At 42.2% G+C, this 23807-nt stretch overlaps 1 protein-coding gene across 1 annotated transcript in view; it reads left to right on the forward strand.

The window, feature by feature from the left end:
• The window catches only part of CWF19L2 (CWF19 like cell cycle control factor 2), a 119885-nt gene extending 98626 nt beyond the window's left edge, over positions 1-21259 (forward strand). Inside the window, exons 14-18 of the mRNA XM_083170032.1 lie at positions 8535-8651; positions 11617-11772; positions 15517-15597; positions 20072-20173; positions 20981-21259. Coding sequence (XP_083026158.1) covers positions 8535-8651; positions 11617-11772; positions 15517-15597; positions 20072-20173; positions 20981-21121 — 597 coding nt within the window. The 3' untranslated portion in view covers positions 21122-21259. The remainder of the gene's footprint in view (positions 1-8534; positions 8652-11616; positions 11773-15516; positions 15598-20071; positions 20174-20980) is intronic.
• The last annotated feature ends 2548 nt before the right edge of the window (positions 21260-23807 follow it).

A 23807-nucleotide genomic window follows, 5' to 3' on the forward strand; every position in this document is an offset into this window, starting at 1 on the left:
GGTTCTTTAGCACCGAGCAAATACCTTACAATGGTTAATGTGTTACTTGACTAGAGTCTAATACAAACACATTAACGGTTTCACATAAATATAACGTTACTGTATTATTATATTAATGAATGGGTCACATATTAACTTATTATTATTATTATTATTTTTATATGAAATGTTCAGAGCATTATCATTATTTTACTGTATATTATTTTTTTATTATTATCATTAATATTTTGAATGTGGCATAGCATATTATTATTATTATTTTACTGAATGGGGCACATAACATTATAATTATCTAACTAACTAAGTAGGTGACTTTATTATTATTATTATTATTATTATTATTATTATTATTTGTAATTGTTAGCATTATTCATTTACTGGCACTGAATATTATTTATTATTTTTATTATCATCATTATTATAACTATTATTTTAAATGTGGCATAGAATATTATCATTATTATAATTTTACTGAATAGGGGCAGATTATTTTAATAATAATAATTATTATTATTATTGTTATTTACTGAATTGGGTCCAGACTATTTTACTAAAGGGCAGAGGTTATCACTTTACTACAGGGATCAAATTAAGGGAAAAAATATTACTATTTATTAGACTAAAAGGGTCCCTTTAATTTTACTTCCCTGGTGACCTACAGTATGGACCAAATTTTTTAAGTTAGGGGCTTGTGCGCAGATGGACATAAACATATATATATTTTTTTATAAAATAAAAGGCTGCCTACAAAAACCATTTCATCCTGGTAGCACAAGGCCTATTCCAGACACCCCTGGGCCAGCAGCACCTGTGCGTTTCACAGTGTGATCCAAATGTGACCGCTGCTCCAACGGAGCTCTGCAACGCACCCGCATAGTTCATTGGCTCTGTCACAGGAGCTTTGTTAAGATCTGTAATAGGAAACAGGACGTCTCATGAATGGAAACACACAAGTTACGGCGCACCCACTACTGCTGCTGGACTGTGACATGGAACCTGCCGGTGAACACTGATTCTGAATGCTCGTGAGTCTGACAAACCGGCCATTCACGCACAGGGTAGCTGGAGCCATGCCAATTCTCTGTGGGCTTCCCTACACACACACAATATTTGTTTAACCTTTTTTTTTAAGGAGTGGGGCAGCACATTCCAACTTTCCTCCAGGTAATTGGGATGAAGTTACGCCCTTGCTCGCTTCTGCAGAGAGTGCATGTCAGGGAGACACTGTGGGCATTTGGGGGAAAACGCTACTGTTGAGAGGGTTCTACCATGAGCACTCATTGCAACAATGTATTAAAGGCCTAATTTTTCTTTAGCATGATCGGGGGAGGAGAAATAGTGTTTTTGCTCCTTTGCCCACCATTCACTTGTTCTTCCCCTGGCTTAAGGCTTATTTGAGGCTCCCTGCTGCAATCACAGCTGTGCGTATCAGGGTGAGCTTCTACAAGCAGTGTTCTTCAGGGCACTGCTATCTTTATTTAGTCTGTAGGGGTGTACACATGCTTCGATTTTGACAGGTTTTCTATTCCAGATGGACAGCTCTCAATGTAGCCAATCGCTACTGTGCGCCATCCGACAGAAGAGGGCACGCATGAGACGCTCGCGTGCCCCGTTCTGATGGAGCCCGTCTCCGCCAGCTCCCCACTGCTCCCCCATCACCCCCTACAGCCCCCACTCATCCTTCCCATCTCCCTGAAGGGGAGACAGGCAGGGAAGCCACTCCCAGCCACTCTCCGCCGCCAGGCCGACAGGATTGCGCAAGCGTGTAAGACACTTGCGCGTCCCCATCAGATGGAGCTCCGGTCCACCAGCCTGTGCCAGCTCAGGACATCTGGTGATCCTGCAGGCCATCTGACAGTCGCTCTATCTGTAGATTTTTCTTATAGAGGCAAAATAGAATCAAAATGGAATGGTTTGTAAGACTCTTTCGATCCGCATTTGATTCGATGCCCCCCGTTTTCTCTATATCGAAAATAAAAAAAAGACTGTGCAGGCAAGGGAATATTGAATTTGATCGAGTGTGTACACTGTGCCTTGAATGCACATCGAAATCAATATTGAATGTGAAATCAAAAAGGGGGGGAAAAGGGGGGGGGGTTTGCGGGATATCAATGCATGTGTACACACCTTATTAGGCAAGGTACATCAGATCACATGGGGACCATTTTTAAACAGCAGTTTAACAATGGTCCGTACAGAACTCTGAAATGTAGTGTAAAATTGGACAACACGTGATAAACAGCTGGAAAACACGGTCATAAATGTTCAGCGTAACTTGTAAACCAGAAGAACTCAATAAGCAATTCTGTCACGTTTCTGACACTCCGTCTAAGCAAAAGGGATTTTCACAAATAATTTCCCCAAAAGCTGATGCCGCTGCCACCGGATCACCCTAAAACACGATCATTGATTGCTGCAAAAGTGTGTTAGCGAGAATTCATTCTACCAAACGTGTCTTACAGCCTTTTCCGCCAAGAAACGAAAGGTTCTGAACAGGACGACAAAGTCTCGAGATGACACTACTTTTCTTTTTCCATCAGATTACAGCAAGATTAGTTTGTAGCTGGAAGCCATAGACTGAATCAGGTTAGCATGAAATTGCTGCACAGATGAAATTCAGCAGTAGCAGCATAACCAGTATGGGGCAATGGGTACTGCCTTGGCATCGGCAAGATGAAAACTGACATTGTGTTCTTGAGAAAAGGCTTTGTACATTAATGCTCGTTGCCGCTGCTGCGTGATTGAATTGTATTCTAGGAAAGAAAGGGCCTCTTTCATAGAGCGGAGATAACAGCATGTGTCAGAGTCGTTCTAGTTTATTTGGTGATTACGTGTCACACACAACGGTTGGGGTTACAAAATATCACTGCGCTTTATTATGTCCTATATTCCAAGAATATGTCATGATAAAATTCTACTCCATAAAAACCAGCGATTGTGTTCTAAGGACAGAAGATAAAAAAGTTACTGCAGTTCCAAAAAGTTTGGGCTATAAAGAGTTTTCTCGCTTAATAGGTAGAAGGCGACTTTGTTTTGTTTATTTTCACTATTACTTTGTTGTACTATTGTAAAAGGGAGAGGCGCAGAATATTTAGATGGTAACTTGGTAATACTGGAGAAAGAGAGCAGGGTGTACAATGCTATTTTCGTGAGACACGTGTTACCCACAGCAGACTAAAGGTAGAGATGTGCAGGTTCGAATTTACTCTGATTTACCCGGAAGTCAAAACTGTATCTTATTGGCTATCGGCTGTCACTTGATTTGGAGTCAAAACATGTGACAACCGATAGCCAATGACTAAATCCGAGTAAATCCAAACCTGCATATCTCTAGACTACGGTGATATGTACTAAGCCTTGGCAAGTAATCAAGTGGAGAGAGAAGCTGTTGACCTGTACACCTACCTACCATGTCACAGGAATACATACACTTTGCCAGCATTTGGGTTACCGGCGGTCAGAAGACTGACACCGGCATCCTGATGCTGAGGATTTTGGAAGATGCCCAGTAAGCACCCCAGTCTAAAGGCTATGCACTATGCAATTTGGGCATGATTTGACCCGATCCGGATGAATCTGGCCGTGAAATCGGGCCAAATCGCACATGTAGACATTCCCTCCGACCCGATGCGTGGTCCTGTGCGGGAGGACGGACAGGCTGCACGGACTGGGGATGCTGGCTAACCGAGCCGGGCGGAAAGAGCAGGGAACCAGGGAGCCGGGCAGGGGAAGACGTTAAAAAAAAAAAAAAAAAAAGCCCATACAAATGAATAGACAGCCATTGATTGGCTGAGACCTCTCTGTATGGGCTTCTTTTTTTCTTTGTAAGTGCTCCACTGCTCCCGCCATCGGCGCGCTGCCCGGCAGCAGCTTCCCCTGCCAGGCTCTGTTCCCTGTGGGAAGTTGCATGCACTCCCATATGCAAAACTTGGCACATGAAGTGCCTAATCGCATGTGATCCCTACCGGGGAGCTGCCGGGACAATCAGGTCCTACTTGTCCTTAGGACAAGGCGGACTAATTTATGGGGGCCTTAACACTCTATCTCTCCCTCTTTCCTCTTTAGTGCCTGACCCTAAACCCCCCTCCCCAAGACTAATCCAAACCTCCCCCCAACCCTAACCCCACGTACCACCCTAGTGCATAGATATAACCCCTCCAGGAGACCCAGCATTCTTACAACCCAGCTTCGGCATTCTGTTCCATGTCAGAGTACCAGAGTTGGTATTATAGCCAGCAGCCGGCATTCCAACCGGCTGTATATTGACTGCATCCTGTTACAGGCTGCGTTTGATAAATGACAGCAGCTAATTGGTAGTTTCTCTCCACTTTATCACTCTCCAAGGATTAGTACATTTGCACCTAATTCTTTCACAAAGGGTCTGCCTCTAGGGTGGGCTTGGAAATATTTGCATATCCCGCTGACCTCTGCTCAGGCTTGGCATGGAGGGTACAGACAGGTAAATAAGCTTACTGACATTGCAGTAGAAGCCAAATCACCATTATACAGTACAGCGTGTGGCCAGAAGTATTTCTTCAGACCTTCCTGCATCAGGCACCTATTACTGTACTTGCTGGATTGGGCACATTATAGTAAATGTACTGCAATACCTGGTGCTGCACCTATAGACTTTATTATGTGGCTCCTTAATTATCATGATGACAATAAAATCATGTAAGAATGGTGGAGATTATTGATGCTAGGGGGACAGTACTGCTGCTGGGGGATAGGGGGACATTACTGCTGCTGGGTGGGATAGGCGGACATTACTGCTGCTGGGGGGATAGGGGGACATTACTGCTGCTGGGGGGGATAGGGGGACAGTACTGCTGCTGGGGGATAGGGGGACAGTACTGCTGCTGGGGGGATAGGGGGACATTACTGCTGCTGGGGGGATAGGGGGACATTACTACTGCTGGGGGGATAGGGGGACATTACTGCTGCTGGGGGGATAGGGGGACAGTACTGCTGCTGGGGGGATAGGGGGACATTACTGCTGCTGGGGGATAGGGGGACAGTACTGCTGCTGGGGAGTTAGGGGTTAGTACTGCTGCTGGGGGATAGGGGGACATTACTGCTGCTGGGGGATAGGGGGACAGTACTGCTGCTGGGGAGTTAGGGGTTAGTACTGCTGCTGGGGGATAGGGGGACATTACTGCTGCTGGGGGGATAGGGGGACATTACTGCTGCTGGGGGGATAGGGGGACATTACTGCTGCTGGGGGATAGGGGGACAGTACTGCTGCTGGGGAGATAGGGGGACAGTACTGCTGCTGGGGGGGTAGGGGGACAGTACTGCTGCTGGGGGGGGTAGGGGGACAGTACTGCTGCTGGGAGGGATAGGGGGACAGTACTGCTGCTGGGGGGATAGGGGGACAGTACTGCTGCTGGGGGGATAGGGGGACATTACTGCTGCTGGGGGGATAGGGGGACAGTACTGCTGCTGGGGGGATAGGGGGACAGTACTGCTGCTGGGGGGATAGGGGGACAGTACTGCTGCTGGGGGGATAGGGGGACAGTACTGCTGCTGGGGGGATAGGGGGACAGTACTGCTGCTGGGGGGATAGGGGGACAGTACTGCTGCTGGGGGGATAGGGGGACAGTACTGCTGCTGGGGAGATAGGGGGACAGTACTGCTGCTGGGGGGATAAGGGGACATTACTGCTGCTGGGGGGGGATAGGGGGACATTACTGCTGCTTGGGGGGATAGGGGGACATTACTGCTGCTGGGGGGACATTACTGCTGCTGGGGGAGAGAGATACATTACTGCTGCTGGGGGGAGATACGTTACAACTGCTGGGGGGATAGGGGGACATTGCTGCTGCTGGGGAGAGAGGGGGACATTACTGGTGCCGGCTGTGCAGGTATAAAGCACTATTAAAACTCCATTCCTCACTTCACTTGTACAAGTGGGATTCCGACCGTCTTAATTCGAGCCGTTTCCAATTCGCTCGACTGAAATTTCCGTTTGAATTCAACGTTCTGAGTGTCAAAGTCAGAAGATTGGCAAAAATGGCCGCATATTGGCGAAAAACGGCTGAAAATTCGACAATCCGTGGCCATTTCTACCAAAACCTATCCGATTTCTTTTAAAGTGCCTTCAATGTTGTTGGAAATGGCAGCATTGAATAGGCAAGGGCCACTATTTCCACAGGCGGAAATAGCGGCCAAGATTAAATAAAGGAGAAAAACGTGGAAGATTTTGTTCAGAATATGAGAGAGCCCCGTTTAGATTAGTCACCCATTTTAGAGGACATTCTTAAATAATAATCTGACACCTTTTTACATACATATATATACTCCATGTGTGCTGTTCTCCAGAAAAACAATCTTTTTTTTTTTTTTTTTTTTAACCCTTTGAGTGAATTTGTCAAAATGGGTGTGAAAATTGCCAAGCAAACCTTTTTATTCACCATAATGTCCTGTAATGATGACCTTTATATAAGAAATAAAATCTTTTTTACACAAGATTTTTTTATTTATTATTTATATAACAAATGTGAGCGACGCTGGCATTTTAGCAGATATTTTTGCACATCGCTCACATGTTAGCACTCAAAGGGTTAAGTCATAAACCAGAATGATTTATTAAAAGAATATGTCTGAGGATGGGTGACATACTTGTAGTGGAAATGTCTTGTCTACCACTCAGAACAAATGTTTATAGTGACAGCATACCTCCCAACATAATCCTCTCCAGGAGGGACACAATGCTCTGTTCCTGGTCTTCCCTCTTAAAATTAGGATTGCCATCACCTTCTTAATAATGAACCTGTTTAAAACAGGTGATGAAAGAACAGTCTGAAAGGTCCAGAGTTAATTGGTACTTGTGTTTTATCTGGGCGCCCGATTTTTTTCATTGCATGCCACTACTTGCAATGCAATGCGATTTTTCATTGTAAAGACCCAATTTTTAATTGTACAGTCAGCCATGGGTAATTTCATACCCCCACTATCCAACTCGGTGGCTCGCTGCGCTCACCACACTATATAAAATCAACTCCATGTGTAGTTGGATAGTGAGGGTATGAAATCACCCATGGCTGACTGTACAATTAAAAATCGGGTCTTTACAATGAAAAATTGGATTGCATCGCATTGCATGCCTTAAGTAGTGGCATGCAATGAAAAAATCGCACAAGTACCAGTGAATTTACCATTTTAAAATAACTGGTATTTTAAAACGGTAAAAAAGTAGGGTCCTACCCGTTTCAGACCCAGTTTTTTTGCGGTCTGAAACGGTACCCAGGCAGCAGTGAGCACTATTTCTCCCGCTCTGTGCGTATTTAATGAGGGGGACCGCTCATTATACATGCACATATGTAATGAGCCACTCATTACATATGCACATATGTAATGAGCGGGACCGCTCATTAAATATGCAATGCGCTGGGTCCCGCTTAGAGTGGGACCAGCTGATGCTCAGACACCCTACCCTATCCTTAACCTCTGGTCTCCATTCATAGCCTGCAGTCCCGTGATTATCTCCTCCCTGCCTCTCATCATGCTGCTTTCACACCGCAAACCTGCTTTAGACCTGGTATTTACATGCGGTGTGAAAGGGGTTAAACTTGCTCTGACCCGTTTAAACAAACATTTTAAATACCTGACAAGCGACTGGATCACATACAATGTATCATATGGGATCCCATTCATGGCTTCGAGATCCGATAGATCCTTGTGGCAGCCACTGCGATCTGCCAGTGTGATGAGAGATGCACAGGAATGCGCATCGCAATCACAGGAAAAGGCCGTGCGATATGACACTACATGCGATTCATCACAACAATTCTTCGCACAAGTGGGTGGGGGCCTTTACCTGAGAAAAGATACACATCTTTGGGGAGATCGCAACTCACCCCTAAAAGCACTAAAGGAATGAAAGCTCATATAGATATGCGGACTGCCGTCGAGATCTGGTAACATTATTGCTGCTCGTTATCATTTTGGAGGAAGCCCGAGTCCTTGGGGATCACACTTTCAGAAATTGATGATTATTGTTTAGTGATATTAGAGTCTATATTTTAGCTCTTGTTTGTTAGAATATAAGATTGTTTCCTAATAAAAACAATTGAATGTCTATTTTTTCACCCAGCGCTGGTATCTCTATACAGTATTTGCACAGTGCAACTTGGGCTAGGCGTGACCAACCTCAAAACCGTTCTATTACCAACTAAGATCCACCAAAACGCACAATGTTTACGGTCCTGAGAGACACATTTGAGAACAGATCTAGAGCTTAATTCGTCAAACTGGCAACTTTCTTTTGAACAACTCAAACACAAGTAGGAGATATTCATATACAGTATCTCCAAAGGCCCTCATTAGAAATTCCATACTTACTGATAATAATGTGCCCCCACGTTGATTTGATATTATTCCTAAATTTTAATTTTCCAAATATAACATCTATAATTAATAATAATTAGCCAACAAAAGTTTGTGCGAATTATATGCCAAGCAGTATATTTTATAATACTGTAAAGGGGTCCGAAAGGTGGAAGTAGAAGATAATGTGATGTTTGTTTCCTTAGGTGTACCTGTGTCTCCCCAACCACCTGTCACTCACAGACGGCCATTGTCTTATCGTACCATTACAGCATTATACTGCAGCCACTTTGTTGGATGAAGACATATGGAATGAAATTCAGGTCAGTGATTTATTCCTAACCTATACATCGAGCAATCTTGCATTATATACCAGGGCTGGCGTATAATAAAAGCTATAGCTTTTAAACGATAATTGCTTTTTATTTTTTTTTAAGACCTACATCTATTTTTTATTTTTCTCCACATTAACAACATATTTTGTGGACTTTCTCTGCCCATCCGTTCCATAATGTGTGTGTGTGTGTGTGTGTGTGTGTGTGTGTGCGCCAGTCAAATTATTTATGCACTGTGGGGGGAATTTACTAAGAATACGAATAGCGACTCCTGATATTCCATGTATTTATACACCTTGCAATGCAGACTTGCTTAATTATGCATTTTCAGTTTTAAATGATCCTTTTAAGGTCCATACACACTGGGCGATTTTGCCCAACCTGTATGGACAACAGTGATGGGTAAAATAGCTGGGCTGAAAAGTGGACGACTTTCCATAGCAGGACGCTATGGAAAGCCATCTACCCCATTGCTCATCTGCTAGAAATACCAGCAGATGTGCGGTGGCCTCCGACGATGATGCGGGAACACTCATCGCCGGCCCGTACACACTGGGCGGCTTTTGAACTGAAAGCAGCTTAAACTACAAAACTGAGCCGCTTTCAGCGCAATATCGCTCAGTGTGTATGGGCCTTGACTCTTCCCATTACACATTCGCACCAGGCAACCAATGAGTTACATTCGCTAGGAGTAATTAGTTTATAGGTACTTATACCTAATGGTATGAAAACAAATAAACAATTATTTCAGGAGATCGAAAAGAGGGGCAGATTTAGTAAGAATGGTGAAGTGATAAAGTGGAAGGTGATAACACAGCAGCCAATTGGCTCCTGTCATTTTTCAAAACCCAGCTCGTAACTTGACAGTTCGATTCTGATAGTCTCTTGCATTGTCACAGGCGACTTTATCACTTCACTATCACTCACACTAAATCTGCCCCAGAATTTGAAAGGGTTGAACGTCTTTGCATTTGAACGGATGCAGGATGTCTGTTTGTTACATGTGAATGAAAAATCTCAAAACAGAAACTGTGGCACGTTTAATTGAGATGAGGGTTAAATGGTGTCAGAGTGTGGATGGAAGCCGCTGAAATTCTGGCACTTAACCCGCTTCTGCTAACAACTGGCAGCCCATTTAGAGAGGACATTCTCTGCATTAAGCAGGAGCAGGCCCGTTTGTCATGAAAATCACTTTACAAAATGAGCAAGTAAAGGTCAATTAGCTGCTGACAAAGTGGTAAGAAAATCATTTGTTTTCATGAAGTGTTTGGAATTCCGAAGCATTATTCTTTATTCGGATTTTCTAATTGCTCATTCTTCTCTTCATTATAATGTCCGTCTGATGCGAGCGGTCGTCTGAGGCGTCACGTATGCAGTTTGTAGGCTGCTTTTGCTTTTTTTTTTCGGTTCCAATTATGACTTTAATTGAAAAATTATTAAAACATGGCAGCCACCATGTCATGTTGTGTTCCTTGTCTCCCGTCATATACGTAAGTGGGAGCAGCCGCCATTGGAGCAGAAGCAGTGCCGCGAGACCATGGAGGCGAGAGATTGGCTGAACAAGGAAGGGCATTCCAGAGGCGACCATCACTTGATTTTTCTGCGCTCGTGTTTTAAATACTGAAAGTGATGTTGAGAACAAATACAATAAACCTCAACGCTGTCTTAAATTATCCAGACATCTAATTTCATTGTCTTGAGGGTTCATATGACAGCAAATAAATATTCTGTAATCATTTAGCGAATATTGCACGAGGGGCTGCAGATGATTGCAAAGAAAATTAAATTCTGTGTAGCACGGGGATTAGTCATATTTAACAAAATGTTCTCTATGGTTTTATTAACAAACTTTAATTATGTAGATTAGTCAAGATAATGATAGAGATCAGAGTGATGTTTCATAGACCATGAAATGGATAATGTACTGAAGGGGGTAGCAGCCATTTAAAAAAAAAATAAACATTTTCTACCCATTCACACGCCCGTCCTACAGATGTGTCCCATATATCATTGCTGTTCTCTTGGCGCACCGGGACCATTGAGACCATAGCATCGGGTGGCTTTTTTATTGTGTCTTTGTCTGCTGGAAGCGCTTCTTAGTGGCAAGGAGATTTCGGCTGATTCCACCCAATTCCGATGGATTGGTCCGAGAAATCGGCCCAAATCTGATGTGTTTTGACATCAGTTCTCGATCCGATGTGCATCGGATTGGAGGTCAGACGGGCAGACCATAAGATGCGTAGGAATCGGAAAATCAGGCAGATTGGTGAATGATATTTCCAGTTTGTGCAGTCTGTGCATAACCCAGAGCCTACTCTGCTTGTGCGAGACAGACTGACGAGCCCAGGGGTGACATCACATACCCTGCCTAAAAAAAACATTTGGGCACGCCTGCGTTTTTCATGAAATTCCCAAAAAACGTCCGTTTACCACTCCCAAACACCAGCTTCCTGCCAATCTATTTTTTTTGTGCTTTTCGGCATCGCCTTCAATCCATGGGCTTCCATTAATGATTGCGGTTTGTTCTGAATTACCCCCCCCCCCTTATTTTTTTCTTTTTGTATATTATGTCAGTATATTACGCTTAATGTGTTTGCAGTTGTTTGATGCGATGTGTACTTTCCTTAGTATACATTTTTTTTTATTTTTTTTATTGTTTTCTAAATGTGTTCTTTTGGCTGGTGTTTTAAAGGTAAATTTCCTTCCTAAAATGTGGTTTAGATTTGGCATCAATTATTCTATTTGTTTGAGGTTTTAAGAAGTGCTTGATTGTGATCAGTAATCATGGTCCGTGACACCTCCCGTGGTCAGTGTGCTGGCTCCTATACATTAATCCCACTTGCCTGATTCTAGCAGCGCCAATGTCTGTGCCACTTCCCTATTTTGCATCGGAACAGTACATAGTGACGGCCACCCTATCCTAGAATTTAGCATTCTTGTTCATGTCTTCTAGACGTTCCGCAGAGCGTTGGTGAAGATGTTTGAAGAAAAAGGGTTGGATTGCGTTTTTCTTGAAACAAACATGAGCATAAAGAAACGGTTTCACCTGGTCTATGAATGTATCCCCCTCCCAAAGGAAATTGGAGATATGGCGCCGATTTATTTCAAGGTTAGTAATTCTTACGCGTTTTGGAGGTTTTGAACCATTCTCTGTAGTGTTTCTGCTTTATTTAATTTTACTGTTTGTTTTTCAAATTTAGTTTATTATTAGCTGTTACTAAATGTATGTTGATTTATCCTGCATGGAAACTCTGTTCCTGTGCCTTGCTAAGTGTTCATTATACATTCTTTCTGACCATGGCAACCTGTGTACTGCATATATTGTGACTGATCCTAGAAACCACATTGTCCGTACACGGTCTCCTGCATACACAACATTTCCTCTCACCCTGGAGACCCGTCATTAGGATACATTGTGGAAACCAGTGCTGCTTACATTCTGGTTGTCCCTAGCAACCAACTTTAAACACTATAGATCTGTCTAGCAACCATCTTTCGTCATATATAGTTTCTCACTCTAGCACCCAGCGTACAGTCTCTCTCAGCAAGCAACTAGCAACTGTGGGGCAGATTTATTAAGCTCGGTGAAGTGATAAAGTGTTTGGTTTTTTATCACCGGCCAATCGGCTTCTACCTGTCATTTTTCAAGCCAAGCCTGTAACTTCATAGTTAGGAGCTGATTGGCCAGTGATAAAAAAAAACAATCAGCTCCTAACTGTGAAGTTACAGGCTTGGTTTGAAAAATGACAGGTAGGAGGTGATTGGCTGGTGATAAAAACCAAACACTTTATCACTTCACCGAGCTTAATAAATCTACCCCTTTATGTTGCAATCTAGAGTATGGTATAAATTACATCCTACCTTCTAACCTCACTGCATTGTACATCCTCTCTTACCCTCACTACTAGCTATCACCATGCATTTTTCCTAACCTTGGCGACTAATGTCTAGTACATTCTCAACAGGCCGGGCAATTAGGTTGTGTTAACACGTTCCCTTTCTTCCTGGCATCCAGATGTTGTTAAACATTGGGCCAGATGCACTAAGCTTCAAAAGTGATCAAATGGAGAGTAATAAATAGCCAGCCAATCAGCTCCTACCTGCCATGTCACAGACTGTGTTTGAAAAATGACAGGCAGGAGCTGATTGGTTGGTTGTTTATCACTCTCTGTTGTATCACTTTTGAAGCTTAGTACATCTGGCCCATTAATTGTGACACCAGTGATCAGTGTTCAGCCTGGCAATCAACTTTCAATATACATTTCTTCCTAGCCTGGCTGCCATTATATTACATCTGGGATAGGAACTTTCAGCAACTCTGGGTTCTCCTCATGACACGGTGATAGAGGTGAAGAGACTGGCCTAGATTTGGCATAATCTGTAATGAACTAGTAGGAAAGACTGGCATGTTATCAATCCATATAGCTTAAGTGTTAACTTTGCTAAAAAAAAGTCGACAATTTAAACGTAGGCTGGGTACACACTTATAAGATTTATCCAACGATGTTGCATTGACAGAGCGGCTGATTTGATGAGCTGTACGCACTGCTGGGCTAGATGTCACATCAGCATCAGCATTTAAATTGGCCAGTCCAACTGTGGAGTCTGTGTAGGAGGTCACTTAAGCCAGTGTACAATATATGTGTGTGTGTGTAATATATATATATATATATATATATATATATATATATATATATATATATATATATATATATATATATATATATATATATATATATATATATATATATATATATATATATATGGTTTACACACCCACTGATCTGAGTGATATATTGACCCCTGTGTACCCAGCTGTAAACATATAGTTTATAGCAAGCATTTCAAACTTACGGGCCACATGCCACCCAAATTTTTCTGTCCCTGCATTACTATTCAAAAACCAGACAGAACCTTCATCATCAGTGTCACGTGCTCTACTCCCACCTCCTACGTAAACCTTCCCAGGCTCCTCCATATCCTGAGTGCTGCTCTTTACTGCCACGGTGAGCACTAGAATAGAGAACATAAGCAGCGGGAACATGAGTGTGTTGGTGAGTAAGAGTTTGGTAACGGCAGGGAGTGAAGCGATTGATGTTTGCAGATGGCCAACATCGGAACTGCATACGAATGCACGCAGATCTGAATAAGGCCCTAGGTTCCTAAGCGATCCCATACAGATTGGGGGTAATAATTGTATGCAGGGCTGCATGCCTTGGGGAAAGTGGTGGGTGAAGGTACGGCCAGTGGTACAGTAATTTGAGTGAACACGCAGTACCGCAAACATGTGTAACACACTGCTGATTGCTTGGGCACTCCTGCATTTGCAACCCTACACCACTTTCACCTAGGGATTCCTCAGTAATATTTATTTATTAACAGTTTCTTAAGCTGGCCATACTCTGGGCAACTTCTCCGAGCGGAGCAATCGCCTGCGATCCCCCCCCTTGAGCCACGAGAAACTTCCGGGCAGCAGGACCGCATACAATATATTTTATGCAATCCTTTCGAATATGATCTATTGCATGCGTTCCCATCCCAGCTGACCTGCCTGGCTTGGCTGCCATCCGACAGATCTCTCCTGCTGTGTCGTTGTGACTTGCATGCTCCAGTGCGATGTGCACGAGACCGCACATCACATCGGACCTGCTGTCAAATACATGCGATTTGAACACCTTGTATGCAATTGATCACCGCAATTGCTTAATAAGTGACCAAATCACATGTATATCGCACTAATGTATTTGCACCTTTTATATTAGAGATGTGCAGGCTCGGTTTTACTTCTTAAATCCGGATCTCATTGACTATCGGCTGTCACATGTTTTTGGATCGCCAATAAGATCCAGATTTGAGAACCGATTATATTCGAGCAGCACCAAACCCGCACATCTCTACTTTATATAGAGCAGTAAATTCCATTGCGCTCTATTAGTGGAAATAAAAGTAATCATATAAACTGGGTAATTACATACAGGCATCCATGCCTTCAGTAGCATCAAATCTGATCAATGTACATTTGAAATAATAAAAAAAAAAAAGTTTAGCGTTTTTATTTCTCAATAACTGAATAAACTTCCTTTTTTGAAGAAACTTTATTCAGCACAGAAAACTGATCAGATATTCTGGATGAAAATCTCTTGAAGTCTTGTGGCAGACAGGCTAAAGATCACATCTTTTCAATCAGGCAACAATTCCGCGTATAGAAGGATTTCCTGCAGACTTACTTACATTCATTATCAGAGATTTATGAGTGGATATTACAGAAATGAATCACCGCTCAATGTATTCCGCAGCGATTGGTGAAATGCATTGCAAATAGAACTGGGGGGTGTTGAGGAACACATCGACGTGTGGATCCCAGGCAACATTTCATTAGGCAAAGGGTGTTGTCGCGACCTTGACAGTTGCTGGCCTCGTGCACCCCTATACTGGTACTTTGCTTGTTATGTCACCAAAGTCTATTGCATTTCATCTGGTAATGTCCCCTGTATTCCGGGTAAGACAGTCTCACTCACTGTGTGTTTATAGGATATAGGGTTCCATTTCTTCTGCCCTATAAATGGCAATTTGTAGAACTGTTCTAATTGTACTTTAGGGCCAGATGCATCCAGCTTCAAAAACTAGCAACCAGCCAATCAGCTCCTATCTGACATTTTTAAAACCCAGCCTGTAACATGGCAGTTAGGAGCTGATTGGATGTCTGTTTATCACTCTCCATTTTATCACTTTTTTAAGGCCCTTAGAGAGTCATCAAAGTATAGATATTTTGTTGGAAAACAGACGTTAATTCACAGTAAAATCGCTTCCACCCAGATATGATTTATGACGCAGGGTTTTGTTTGTGTCCCAGAAAGCAATAATGGAGTCTGATGAGGAATGGTCAATGAATAAGAAGCTAATAGATCTATCGACGAAGGATGTCCGGAGATCTGTGAGTAGTTCAATACTGTCTGTTAATCTGCCCTTGGGGGTGGGGGGTGAAAATAGAGGATATTGCGTATAGTAACCGATCAAATTCTACTAGGGGGAGATTCTCTAAACTAAAAATGTGGTAAAAACCCCGTTATCTGGGTTTTTACCTCATTTTGCGATGCTCTAAGCATCCCCCGCTGTTACCGCGGCAGGGGGCATTGCCAGAAAAATCCTCTACCGCAACCCACCCCGCACCGACCCGCCGCCACCCCGCACCGATCCCCCTCACCTGTGTCCGGGCAGCACAGAGCTGTGCTGCCCGGACCTGTGACCTCCTCCTCCCTGCACTATGATCCTCTTCTGGGTGCAGGGAGGAGGAGAGCCCGGCACAGCAGCAGCACTGGGTAAGGAAGGGAGAGGGGAGCCACCTGGACCCGCTGGGATCCGGTGACTCTCACCGCAAAGGACAGTTCTTAATGCAAGAGCTGTCCTTTGCCATAATTATCTCATATGTTAGAACATATGCGATAATTATGTATGCGAAGGGGGGTGGAGCTGGGCCGTGATTGTTAGAGAATCTCCCCCCATATCTGATTGGTTGCTATAACCATCCTCCCCACTTCACTTTTAGAAGCTTTGGTCAATTCACCCCTGTGTGTTTGTGCATCTCTAACCTGTGTGCGCGTGTGTTTGTGTAGCTCAGTCATTTACATTTTAATTTAATATACGCACGAGTGTCATAATGTAGTTTTGCATTACGTAGAAATAAGGGATGGCAGCCAACCTTATACAGACACACTAAAACCTACAAAAAATAATACAAAAACAAAATCACCATACACACTATATGATATGCTGTGAAAAAAACAGGCTTTGGTAAGCACTGAATGATATTGTTGAATAACATAACTGGAACCCCCGCCGAACATGCAGTCACTGATGACATCATCTTATTTGACTGCATGTTCAGATGATAGGAGTTATCGATAATGATCCGCGGGAATGATATAATGGGTACATACTGAACACAATGATATCGTTAATCTAAATCAGTGTTTTTCAACCACTGTGCCCGTGGCACCCTAGTGTGCCTTGAGCTGTTCTCAAGTGTGCCCCCAGATCTAGAGATAGCCATACCTGTTTACAGCCACCACCAGTTCAACTGTTATTTACTGGTCTCTTCTTTTCATGTAAAGGGCCAATGTATTTTATTTTTGTTACCTGTGGGGACCAGTGTGATTGTTTTTTATATGCGGGCCAATAGGTTTGATTTTTTTCCTATGGGGGCCAATGTGTTTTGTCCTATGGGGATCTCATGGTGTGCCTTGGCAATTTTAAATTCTTATTTAGTGTGCCGCAAGGTAACAAGGTTGAAAATCACTGTGAACGTAAATGAACGGGAGGAAATCAGACTGCTAGCCCAAGTCCATTACCATTTCCTCTTGGCACTGTACTGGCATCCCTCTGGTCATCTACATGGATGCATAGTCCTTTATTGTAGTCAAATTTCAAACACTGAGAATCAATCAGAACCACAATGGGATTCTCGGTAGAGTTGCCGAGTAGACTTTTTTTCCATGCAAAACTAAGACTTGTAGATTTTAAAGGCCTCAAAGCACTGTTGTTACTGTTAGGGTGTACACACCGTTCAATTTAGTCTATTTTTCTATTCGATTTTGCTTATATAAGCAAAATTAAATTGAAACCGAATCCCGTTTAGTCTATATCGAATAAATTAATAACTGCCCTTTTCTTTTTTTGGGGGAGCAATATTTAACTACTCTTTAATTACTAGACTTGGCCGTATTTATACTAATAGAACAGTCCCTGTGAGCGGCGCCGGCATTTTTAGCGGATATTTTGAGGATCTCTCACAGCAGCGTTAACACTCAAAAGGTTAAGTGGGTCATGCCGCATTCTGGCCGCTGGGAATCGCCCAGTGTGTATACGGGCCTTTATTAATGTTACATATAACTCAAATATAGTGAGAGGTTCGCTAATTATAGTGGAATGCAAACATTCTTTTAATTTCATATTCCCCATTTGGGAACAATATTGTCAGTAGATAATGATAACGTGTTTGTTAAAACATCAGACCTGCCACACACAGGTAATCGATTACTAAAATGTATTGGATTATTACAAATATTTATCATGGGCTATACAGTGCATTTGAGGGACTGCTGAGCTCGCTGTAAGCGATGATGGCTTTTTTTTTAGCGGATATTTTGACTCACAGCAACGTTGGCTCTGAAAGGGTTAATGAGGCGCTCCCTTGACTGTACATGCGCAGATGATGGGGTAGTTGTTAATGACCCGAGGGATTGTGTATCGGTCATTACAGTATATTGCCCAGTGTGTATGCACTACAGTATATGATTGTGCTAACATTTGTATTGGATTAAACACGGCTTTGTGGTTGGGTTTTAAACTTTGTGTCACAGGTGTGGATATATTGTTAAGTAAAGTGACTGCTTGTTTATAGATAGATATATAGATTTTCTCTTTTTCCATTCCATAAATGTAAGGAATTGAAGATACTGTTTCAAGCCTGTTGTTTTTACAGTTCTAATATAAAATGATTGCCGGCCAATTGCTTGAGATTACCCATCATTTCAATTGGTATGAATTTTGTCTAGCGAGGATTAATTCTCTCCAGTCTTTCTTTTGAGGGGAATATATCAAATCTGATCCACTTGTAAGTGATAGATGAATGCGTTTCCCAGCATTGTAATCCATCATCTGCACAGGATCACCGTATGACCAGCTTGCGGTGCCTTGACATTCATTTGCCATTCTAGACGTCCGGCCTTACTCTATCCGCTCTTGTACATTATACGTCCTTTCTAAGGAGGTCGCGCTGTCTGCAGACTCTGGCTTTTCCTATAATGACAAATCTCGCAGAGTCTTGATCAGCCCATGGGCTCCCTGTGACATTTTCAATGTCAGAATTAATGTCAGTCTCACAAAGATGCCTTTTACTTTTTAATCTATTTCTCACTTGTTGGTCCTGTAATGTTTTTTTTTTTTTAGTTTCGGATTTGTCATCTATCACCATTTTTCCTTTATTTATCAGAAAAGCATTAACAATAATTGTGTAATGAGCTTGTTTTGTTATACTATTAAGCATTTGTATCTGGTGACCTCGTATGGTAACTCGTTTTTTTTTGTTGCTTATTTATTTTTGTTATCGCTAGCTTGAAAGTTACAAATGGAAGGGAAGTCGAAGACTTTCAAATGTTTGACTGTTAATAAATCTGTGTTTGATGCTTTATAGATACTAGTTTGGGGTTATAACAGGCCCACTTGAAGTTTTAATATTACAATTATTTTTAATATCATTTACTTATATGGGTCGACCAAATTAAGGCTGATATACTTTGGGTCAACCACTCAAGGTCCACACATTAAATAAAGTGTCGACACCAGCATTGGCTAAAGTCGACGTGAGTTTTTCCTCTCTTCCACCCCCCCCCCCCTCTCCTTAGCAACTCATACTCGCCTCTGCCGCAACACTTTCACAGCCCATAGCAGCACATCCACATGCACTGTCACTGCAGTCTACCCATTTGGTTCCCACTTGGGTCAACAGGGGTTGTAGCAAAACATTTCAATAGTGAGGTTACTTGGGAATATTTCTTCATGTACCCTTACCGCTAAGGCAGGAAGTGGGAGGAAAACCTCGTCATTCAGGAGCACACTGGTAGACAATGCACACAGGGCTGGAGGGAGCTAAAAATAATAATTCTGTTTTACTTTCTAACATTCCGAAGCTCTGTGGCTCATTCACATGTCCAGTTTCACCATCTGAGTGTGAAGGTAATAAAGTTGTACTGGGCCTAGATAAGTAACACAGAAGTTCCAATAATTGAACTTCTGAGTTACTTCTACGATTCGTACCACCAGTGACCACAAGAGGCCATTCGATGGACCAAGTTACTCCTTAAGAGAAAGTTAAGCTATAATAATCAGTTTCAAACTTGATGGATATGGAGAGGGGGAGCTGTGGAGACAGAGATTGGAGGTAGGATCAGATAGGGTCTAAGCCGTCACTTTGATTGGCTTTTATGTAGTTTCCATATAAATCCGTAACTTTCAGGAAGCTATTGAGATATCAGGTTAGCAAAGCTATGACATACAGTGTAGAACAGTACTGGTCACACTCAGCAGTGTAACGCTATCGAAGATCCTTATGGGACTGAGGTGACCTGTCATTTTCTGTTTTTTACTATTCAGGGTTGCATGACAACTGTCATGATTATAGTTTCATAATGGTTGGAAAAGTCGATATTCTGAGCATGTTATCATATTATTTTTGGTATTTTTTTGATCTTATTATACGATTTCTTAAATCTGTTTTATTTCCAGTGCTCTGCAGCAGTGGGTGATCAGTTTATCACCGTGCACTATAAATACGTTTAAAATTAAACATTTGTTGGTTACAGTATTTTACCGATTTTTGTTTTACGTTTCTATCCTTTTTTCTCTTCAAGGTTCCAAAAGGTTTGCCTTATTTTTCAGTGGATTTTGGTCTCCAAGGAGGTTTTGCTCACGTTATTGAAGATCAGAACAAGTTCCCACATTACTTTGGCAAGGTACAGTTTTTGTCTTTTTTTAGATCACCAATGAATTCAATGTGTCAGATGTTGATTTATTAAATTGGGTTCTGTCAGTTTCTTCTCCTCTGCTGAGTTAACAGAAATATTGAGCTCTACAGCAGAAGAGGGGTGGAGGGAGGGGAGGACGGTGGTTTGGATGCTAATTGCTTCATTTTAACCCTGACAAGTTCATTAGTTAATTGACCAGGATGCAAAAGGGTTCCCTACTGTCTGGGGTGACTCCCCTTTGAAAGTAGTCCAGCATGATTCGCTTCATTATGAACGCCAATTGAGCAACTGCCATTATTGAGATTACTGATCTGTATGATAAATGTATCCTCTGTACGCTGGAGGAACTATCAAGTGGTGGGCCCAGATGAGAGACCGTTGCTGTGAGAGATACTCAAAATATCCACTAAAATTGCTAGCATCGCTCACAGCAACTTTTTGGGTACTGGGTACAATATTTAACTAAACTTTAATTAATTGACTTGGCTGTATACTAAAAGAACAGTCGCTGTGAGCGACACTGGCATTTGTAGCGGATATTTCGAGGATCCCTCACAGCAACATTGGCACTCAAAGAGTTAAAGCAACTTTTTTTTTTTTTAAGCTGGGTTTTAAATCTTAAAACCAGTTTATGTGAGAATTTGCTCGTTATTACGAGAGTTCTGATAATGAAACTCTGCTTTATTTGTTTTGTTCTTGGGAAACTTTCCTAATTTAATATTAAGTCCCAGCAGTACAGGAGGAGACGGCAGCTGCTGAGCGCTTTATGCTTCTCTCCACGTTTCTGTCTCGCAGGAAATCATTGGGGGCATGCTGGATCTGGAGCCCAGGGTCTGGAGGAAAGCTGTCCGGGAGAATTTTGATGACCAAAGGAAGAAAGTTTTACAGTTCGCCCAGTGGTGGAAACCCTTCGATGTCACAAAAGACAAAGATTAATTGCCCTCATATTTATTACTGTACTGCTCCTTTGTGTATATATCAGTATTTAATTCCCTGCTGAACATCACCGTTTGTTTTTTAACATCTTATTTTGCCGTCTTAAAACATTTTCTAAATAAACATTTTGCAATGTGGTTTTAATTCGAAAGACTTTTGTATTACGTGATGACTCATCACAAATGGGGACGACCTTTTCTAGGCATGCTGTAAGATCAGAGGCCAAATTGTAGCACGTTTTTCAAAGCATTTTTCAAAAAGTTTCCGTGACCTATAGAGTGGGGGCTCTATCAAAATATCTATCGCAAAGTGCTAGGAAATATGTTAATGTCTAAATGGAATGGTCTAAAAGAAACAGAAGAAAAAATAATTAGTGAAGCATATGTAGATGAGAACATCCATAGTAGTAGTAGTAGTTTGTTTATTTATAAGGCACCACAAAGTGTCTGCAGCGCCGTACATAGCAAACAAAATCAAATGACAAGGTAAAGTACAGGTTGTGTTGAAAAAATACAGCATAAATAGGGGTATAGCTGGTAGAACTAAAATCAGCATCAGTTCAGAAGTAGGTGTCGAAATTGTCGAGGAGACTGAAGATGAAGTAGAGGAAGGGAATAACAGGGCAGGAGCGCTGGTGAGGTAAAGAGGTAGGGTGAGTACGTGAGGAAGGAGGGCCCTACTCATAAGAGTTAACAGACTAAAAGGAGGTGGGTGGACGAACGAAAAACAATAGGATAAGTAGGAACAGATGGAGGGGTAGGGTAGGCAGGATAGGAGGAGCAAAAGAGGAAAAAAGAAAAACATTACAATGATGGTGTGGAAAATCGTCAAAGGGAATAGAGCAAAGAAAAGGTGGGGAATATATAGCAAAACAGAAGTAAGGAAAGAGAAAGAATGAGAAAATAAAAGGGCAGGAGAAGCTGGGTGACCTCCATACAAGTCTGCAATCAAGAAAGGGAAACGTTTTCAGATATTCAATGTATCGAAATACTAACGTATCAGAGTGTCTATGTGTCAGGGGTTGAATGGTGGGGGAACATTTTGAGAGTTCAGCCAGGGAGAGCAGATTTTGTAAAATGTTTTGGCAGAATTACGTAGTATTGCAGTAATGTACTCCATCTTGTAGACATACCAGATAAGGAATATAATCACCTGCATGGGGGATGGAGAGGACATTTTCCAATAAACTGTTATTTGACATGTCATAGTAGAAACTATCTGATGAAATACTTTATTTTGGTGCCAGGTAAGAGTGGGGAGAGTTAAGGGAGGTAAATATTTAGGATCAGAAGGAATAGTGATTTCACATAGGAGTGAGAGTAAGGTGATTATTTAATATATATATATATATATAAAGTTTTTGACCACCAGATGTGTTAAAAGGTACTTCCTCCTTGCAACCCCTCAAGCATCTATCCGAAGCATCTGGGAACATAGTTTTTAACCGGGAACGTATAAAATACCAACAATAAAGTCATTTATATGGAGCTAGAAGCGTCATTGTTCAACATTTTGGCCCAATCCTTGGCATCCGCAGGGTTCCCTAGGCCTAGCTGCCATGCCAGCTCATGAGGATCCCGGATAGGACCTGATTCCTTACCCAAAAATGTTTAAATATTAGAAATCAGACCCCTAGTGGATGATCGTTTCCCGCAAAGTATTCAAAGGATGTTCAAGGTTTGGTAGTTAGGACAGAGGCAATTTTAGAATTATAGGTACCAAATTTGCATATATTGAAAGAAATCTGTGGATGGGATTGCCATCCCATCATGAATGTCCGAAAACTGGTATCACTGGTAATATCTTTAAGGTACAGTAATATATATTACCCAAAAGCTAGGAAATAAAGGAGGATTTACATAAACCCTGGGGGGGAACGCCAGAATGTGGAATAACTGGATCAGGAGTGATGGATTTGGGGAAACCTTAAAACGCTTATTAACAAAATTCCATATAGCCAGTGAGCGAGAGAACACTGGGTGGGAAAGTGTTGCACGAGGGCGGTTAATCCTGGGAGGGCCACAGCACCAATGAAATTGTGGCTAATACCAACTCTTCTGTCTCGATATTTATCCAGACCATCTTCTGCCCCCAGGACTACACAATTGGTCGGGGAAAGTTGTGTGTGCGTGATAGTATTTTCTAAAATCATGGATACCCAAGCCACCCCCCCTCAAGAAGGACGTTGGAGCAATTTGAGCCTAATCCGCGGGCGTTTTTTGTTCCATATAAAATTCGTAGTTTGACTATACCCAAGCTAAAGTTCAGGGTTATGCCCTAGCTAGTGTGTTCTGTAACAAAGCTATACTCTGGATCAGACATTCGGAATAATGACACGCTCTACGGCCACGAAGTGTGGACAATCATAACACGTCTTTCTACGGTGAACAGACAGAAAAGTCCATGGCAGTTACCCGAACATCTGCCATTTCATTAGGTAAGAAGACAGGTTGCGCAGTATTGACGTTTATTATGGTTCCCTAAATGTTAAAATAATGCATGACCATCACTATTCAGGTACGGCGTGTACTGCAGATCACAGCTATGCAAAGCTATATAAACTTCCCATTACCCCCCAGATCTATATAGAGATGGATTGGCTGAGCTCTCCATTCCTGCGCTGCACCTAGGAAATAATCCGTCCCTACCTTCTCTATCCCAAAACAGAACAAGATTATAGAATGAT

Source organism: Crinia signifera, chromosome 2, assembly GCF_055691185.1.
Source record: "Crinia signifera chromosome 2, ASM5569118v1, whole genome shotgun sequence".
NCBI lineage: Eukaryota > Metazoa > Chordata > Amphibia > Anura > Myobatrachidae > Crinia > Crinia signifera.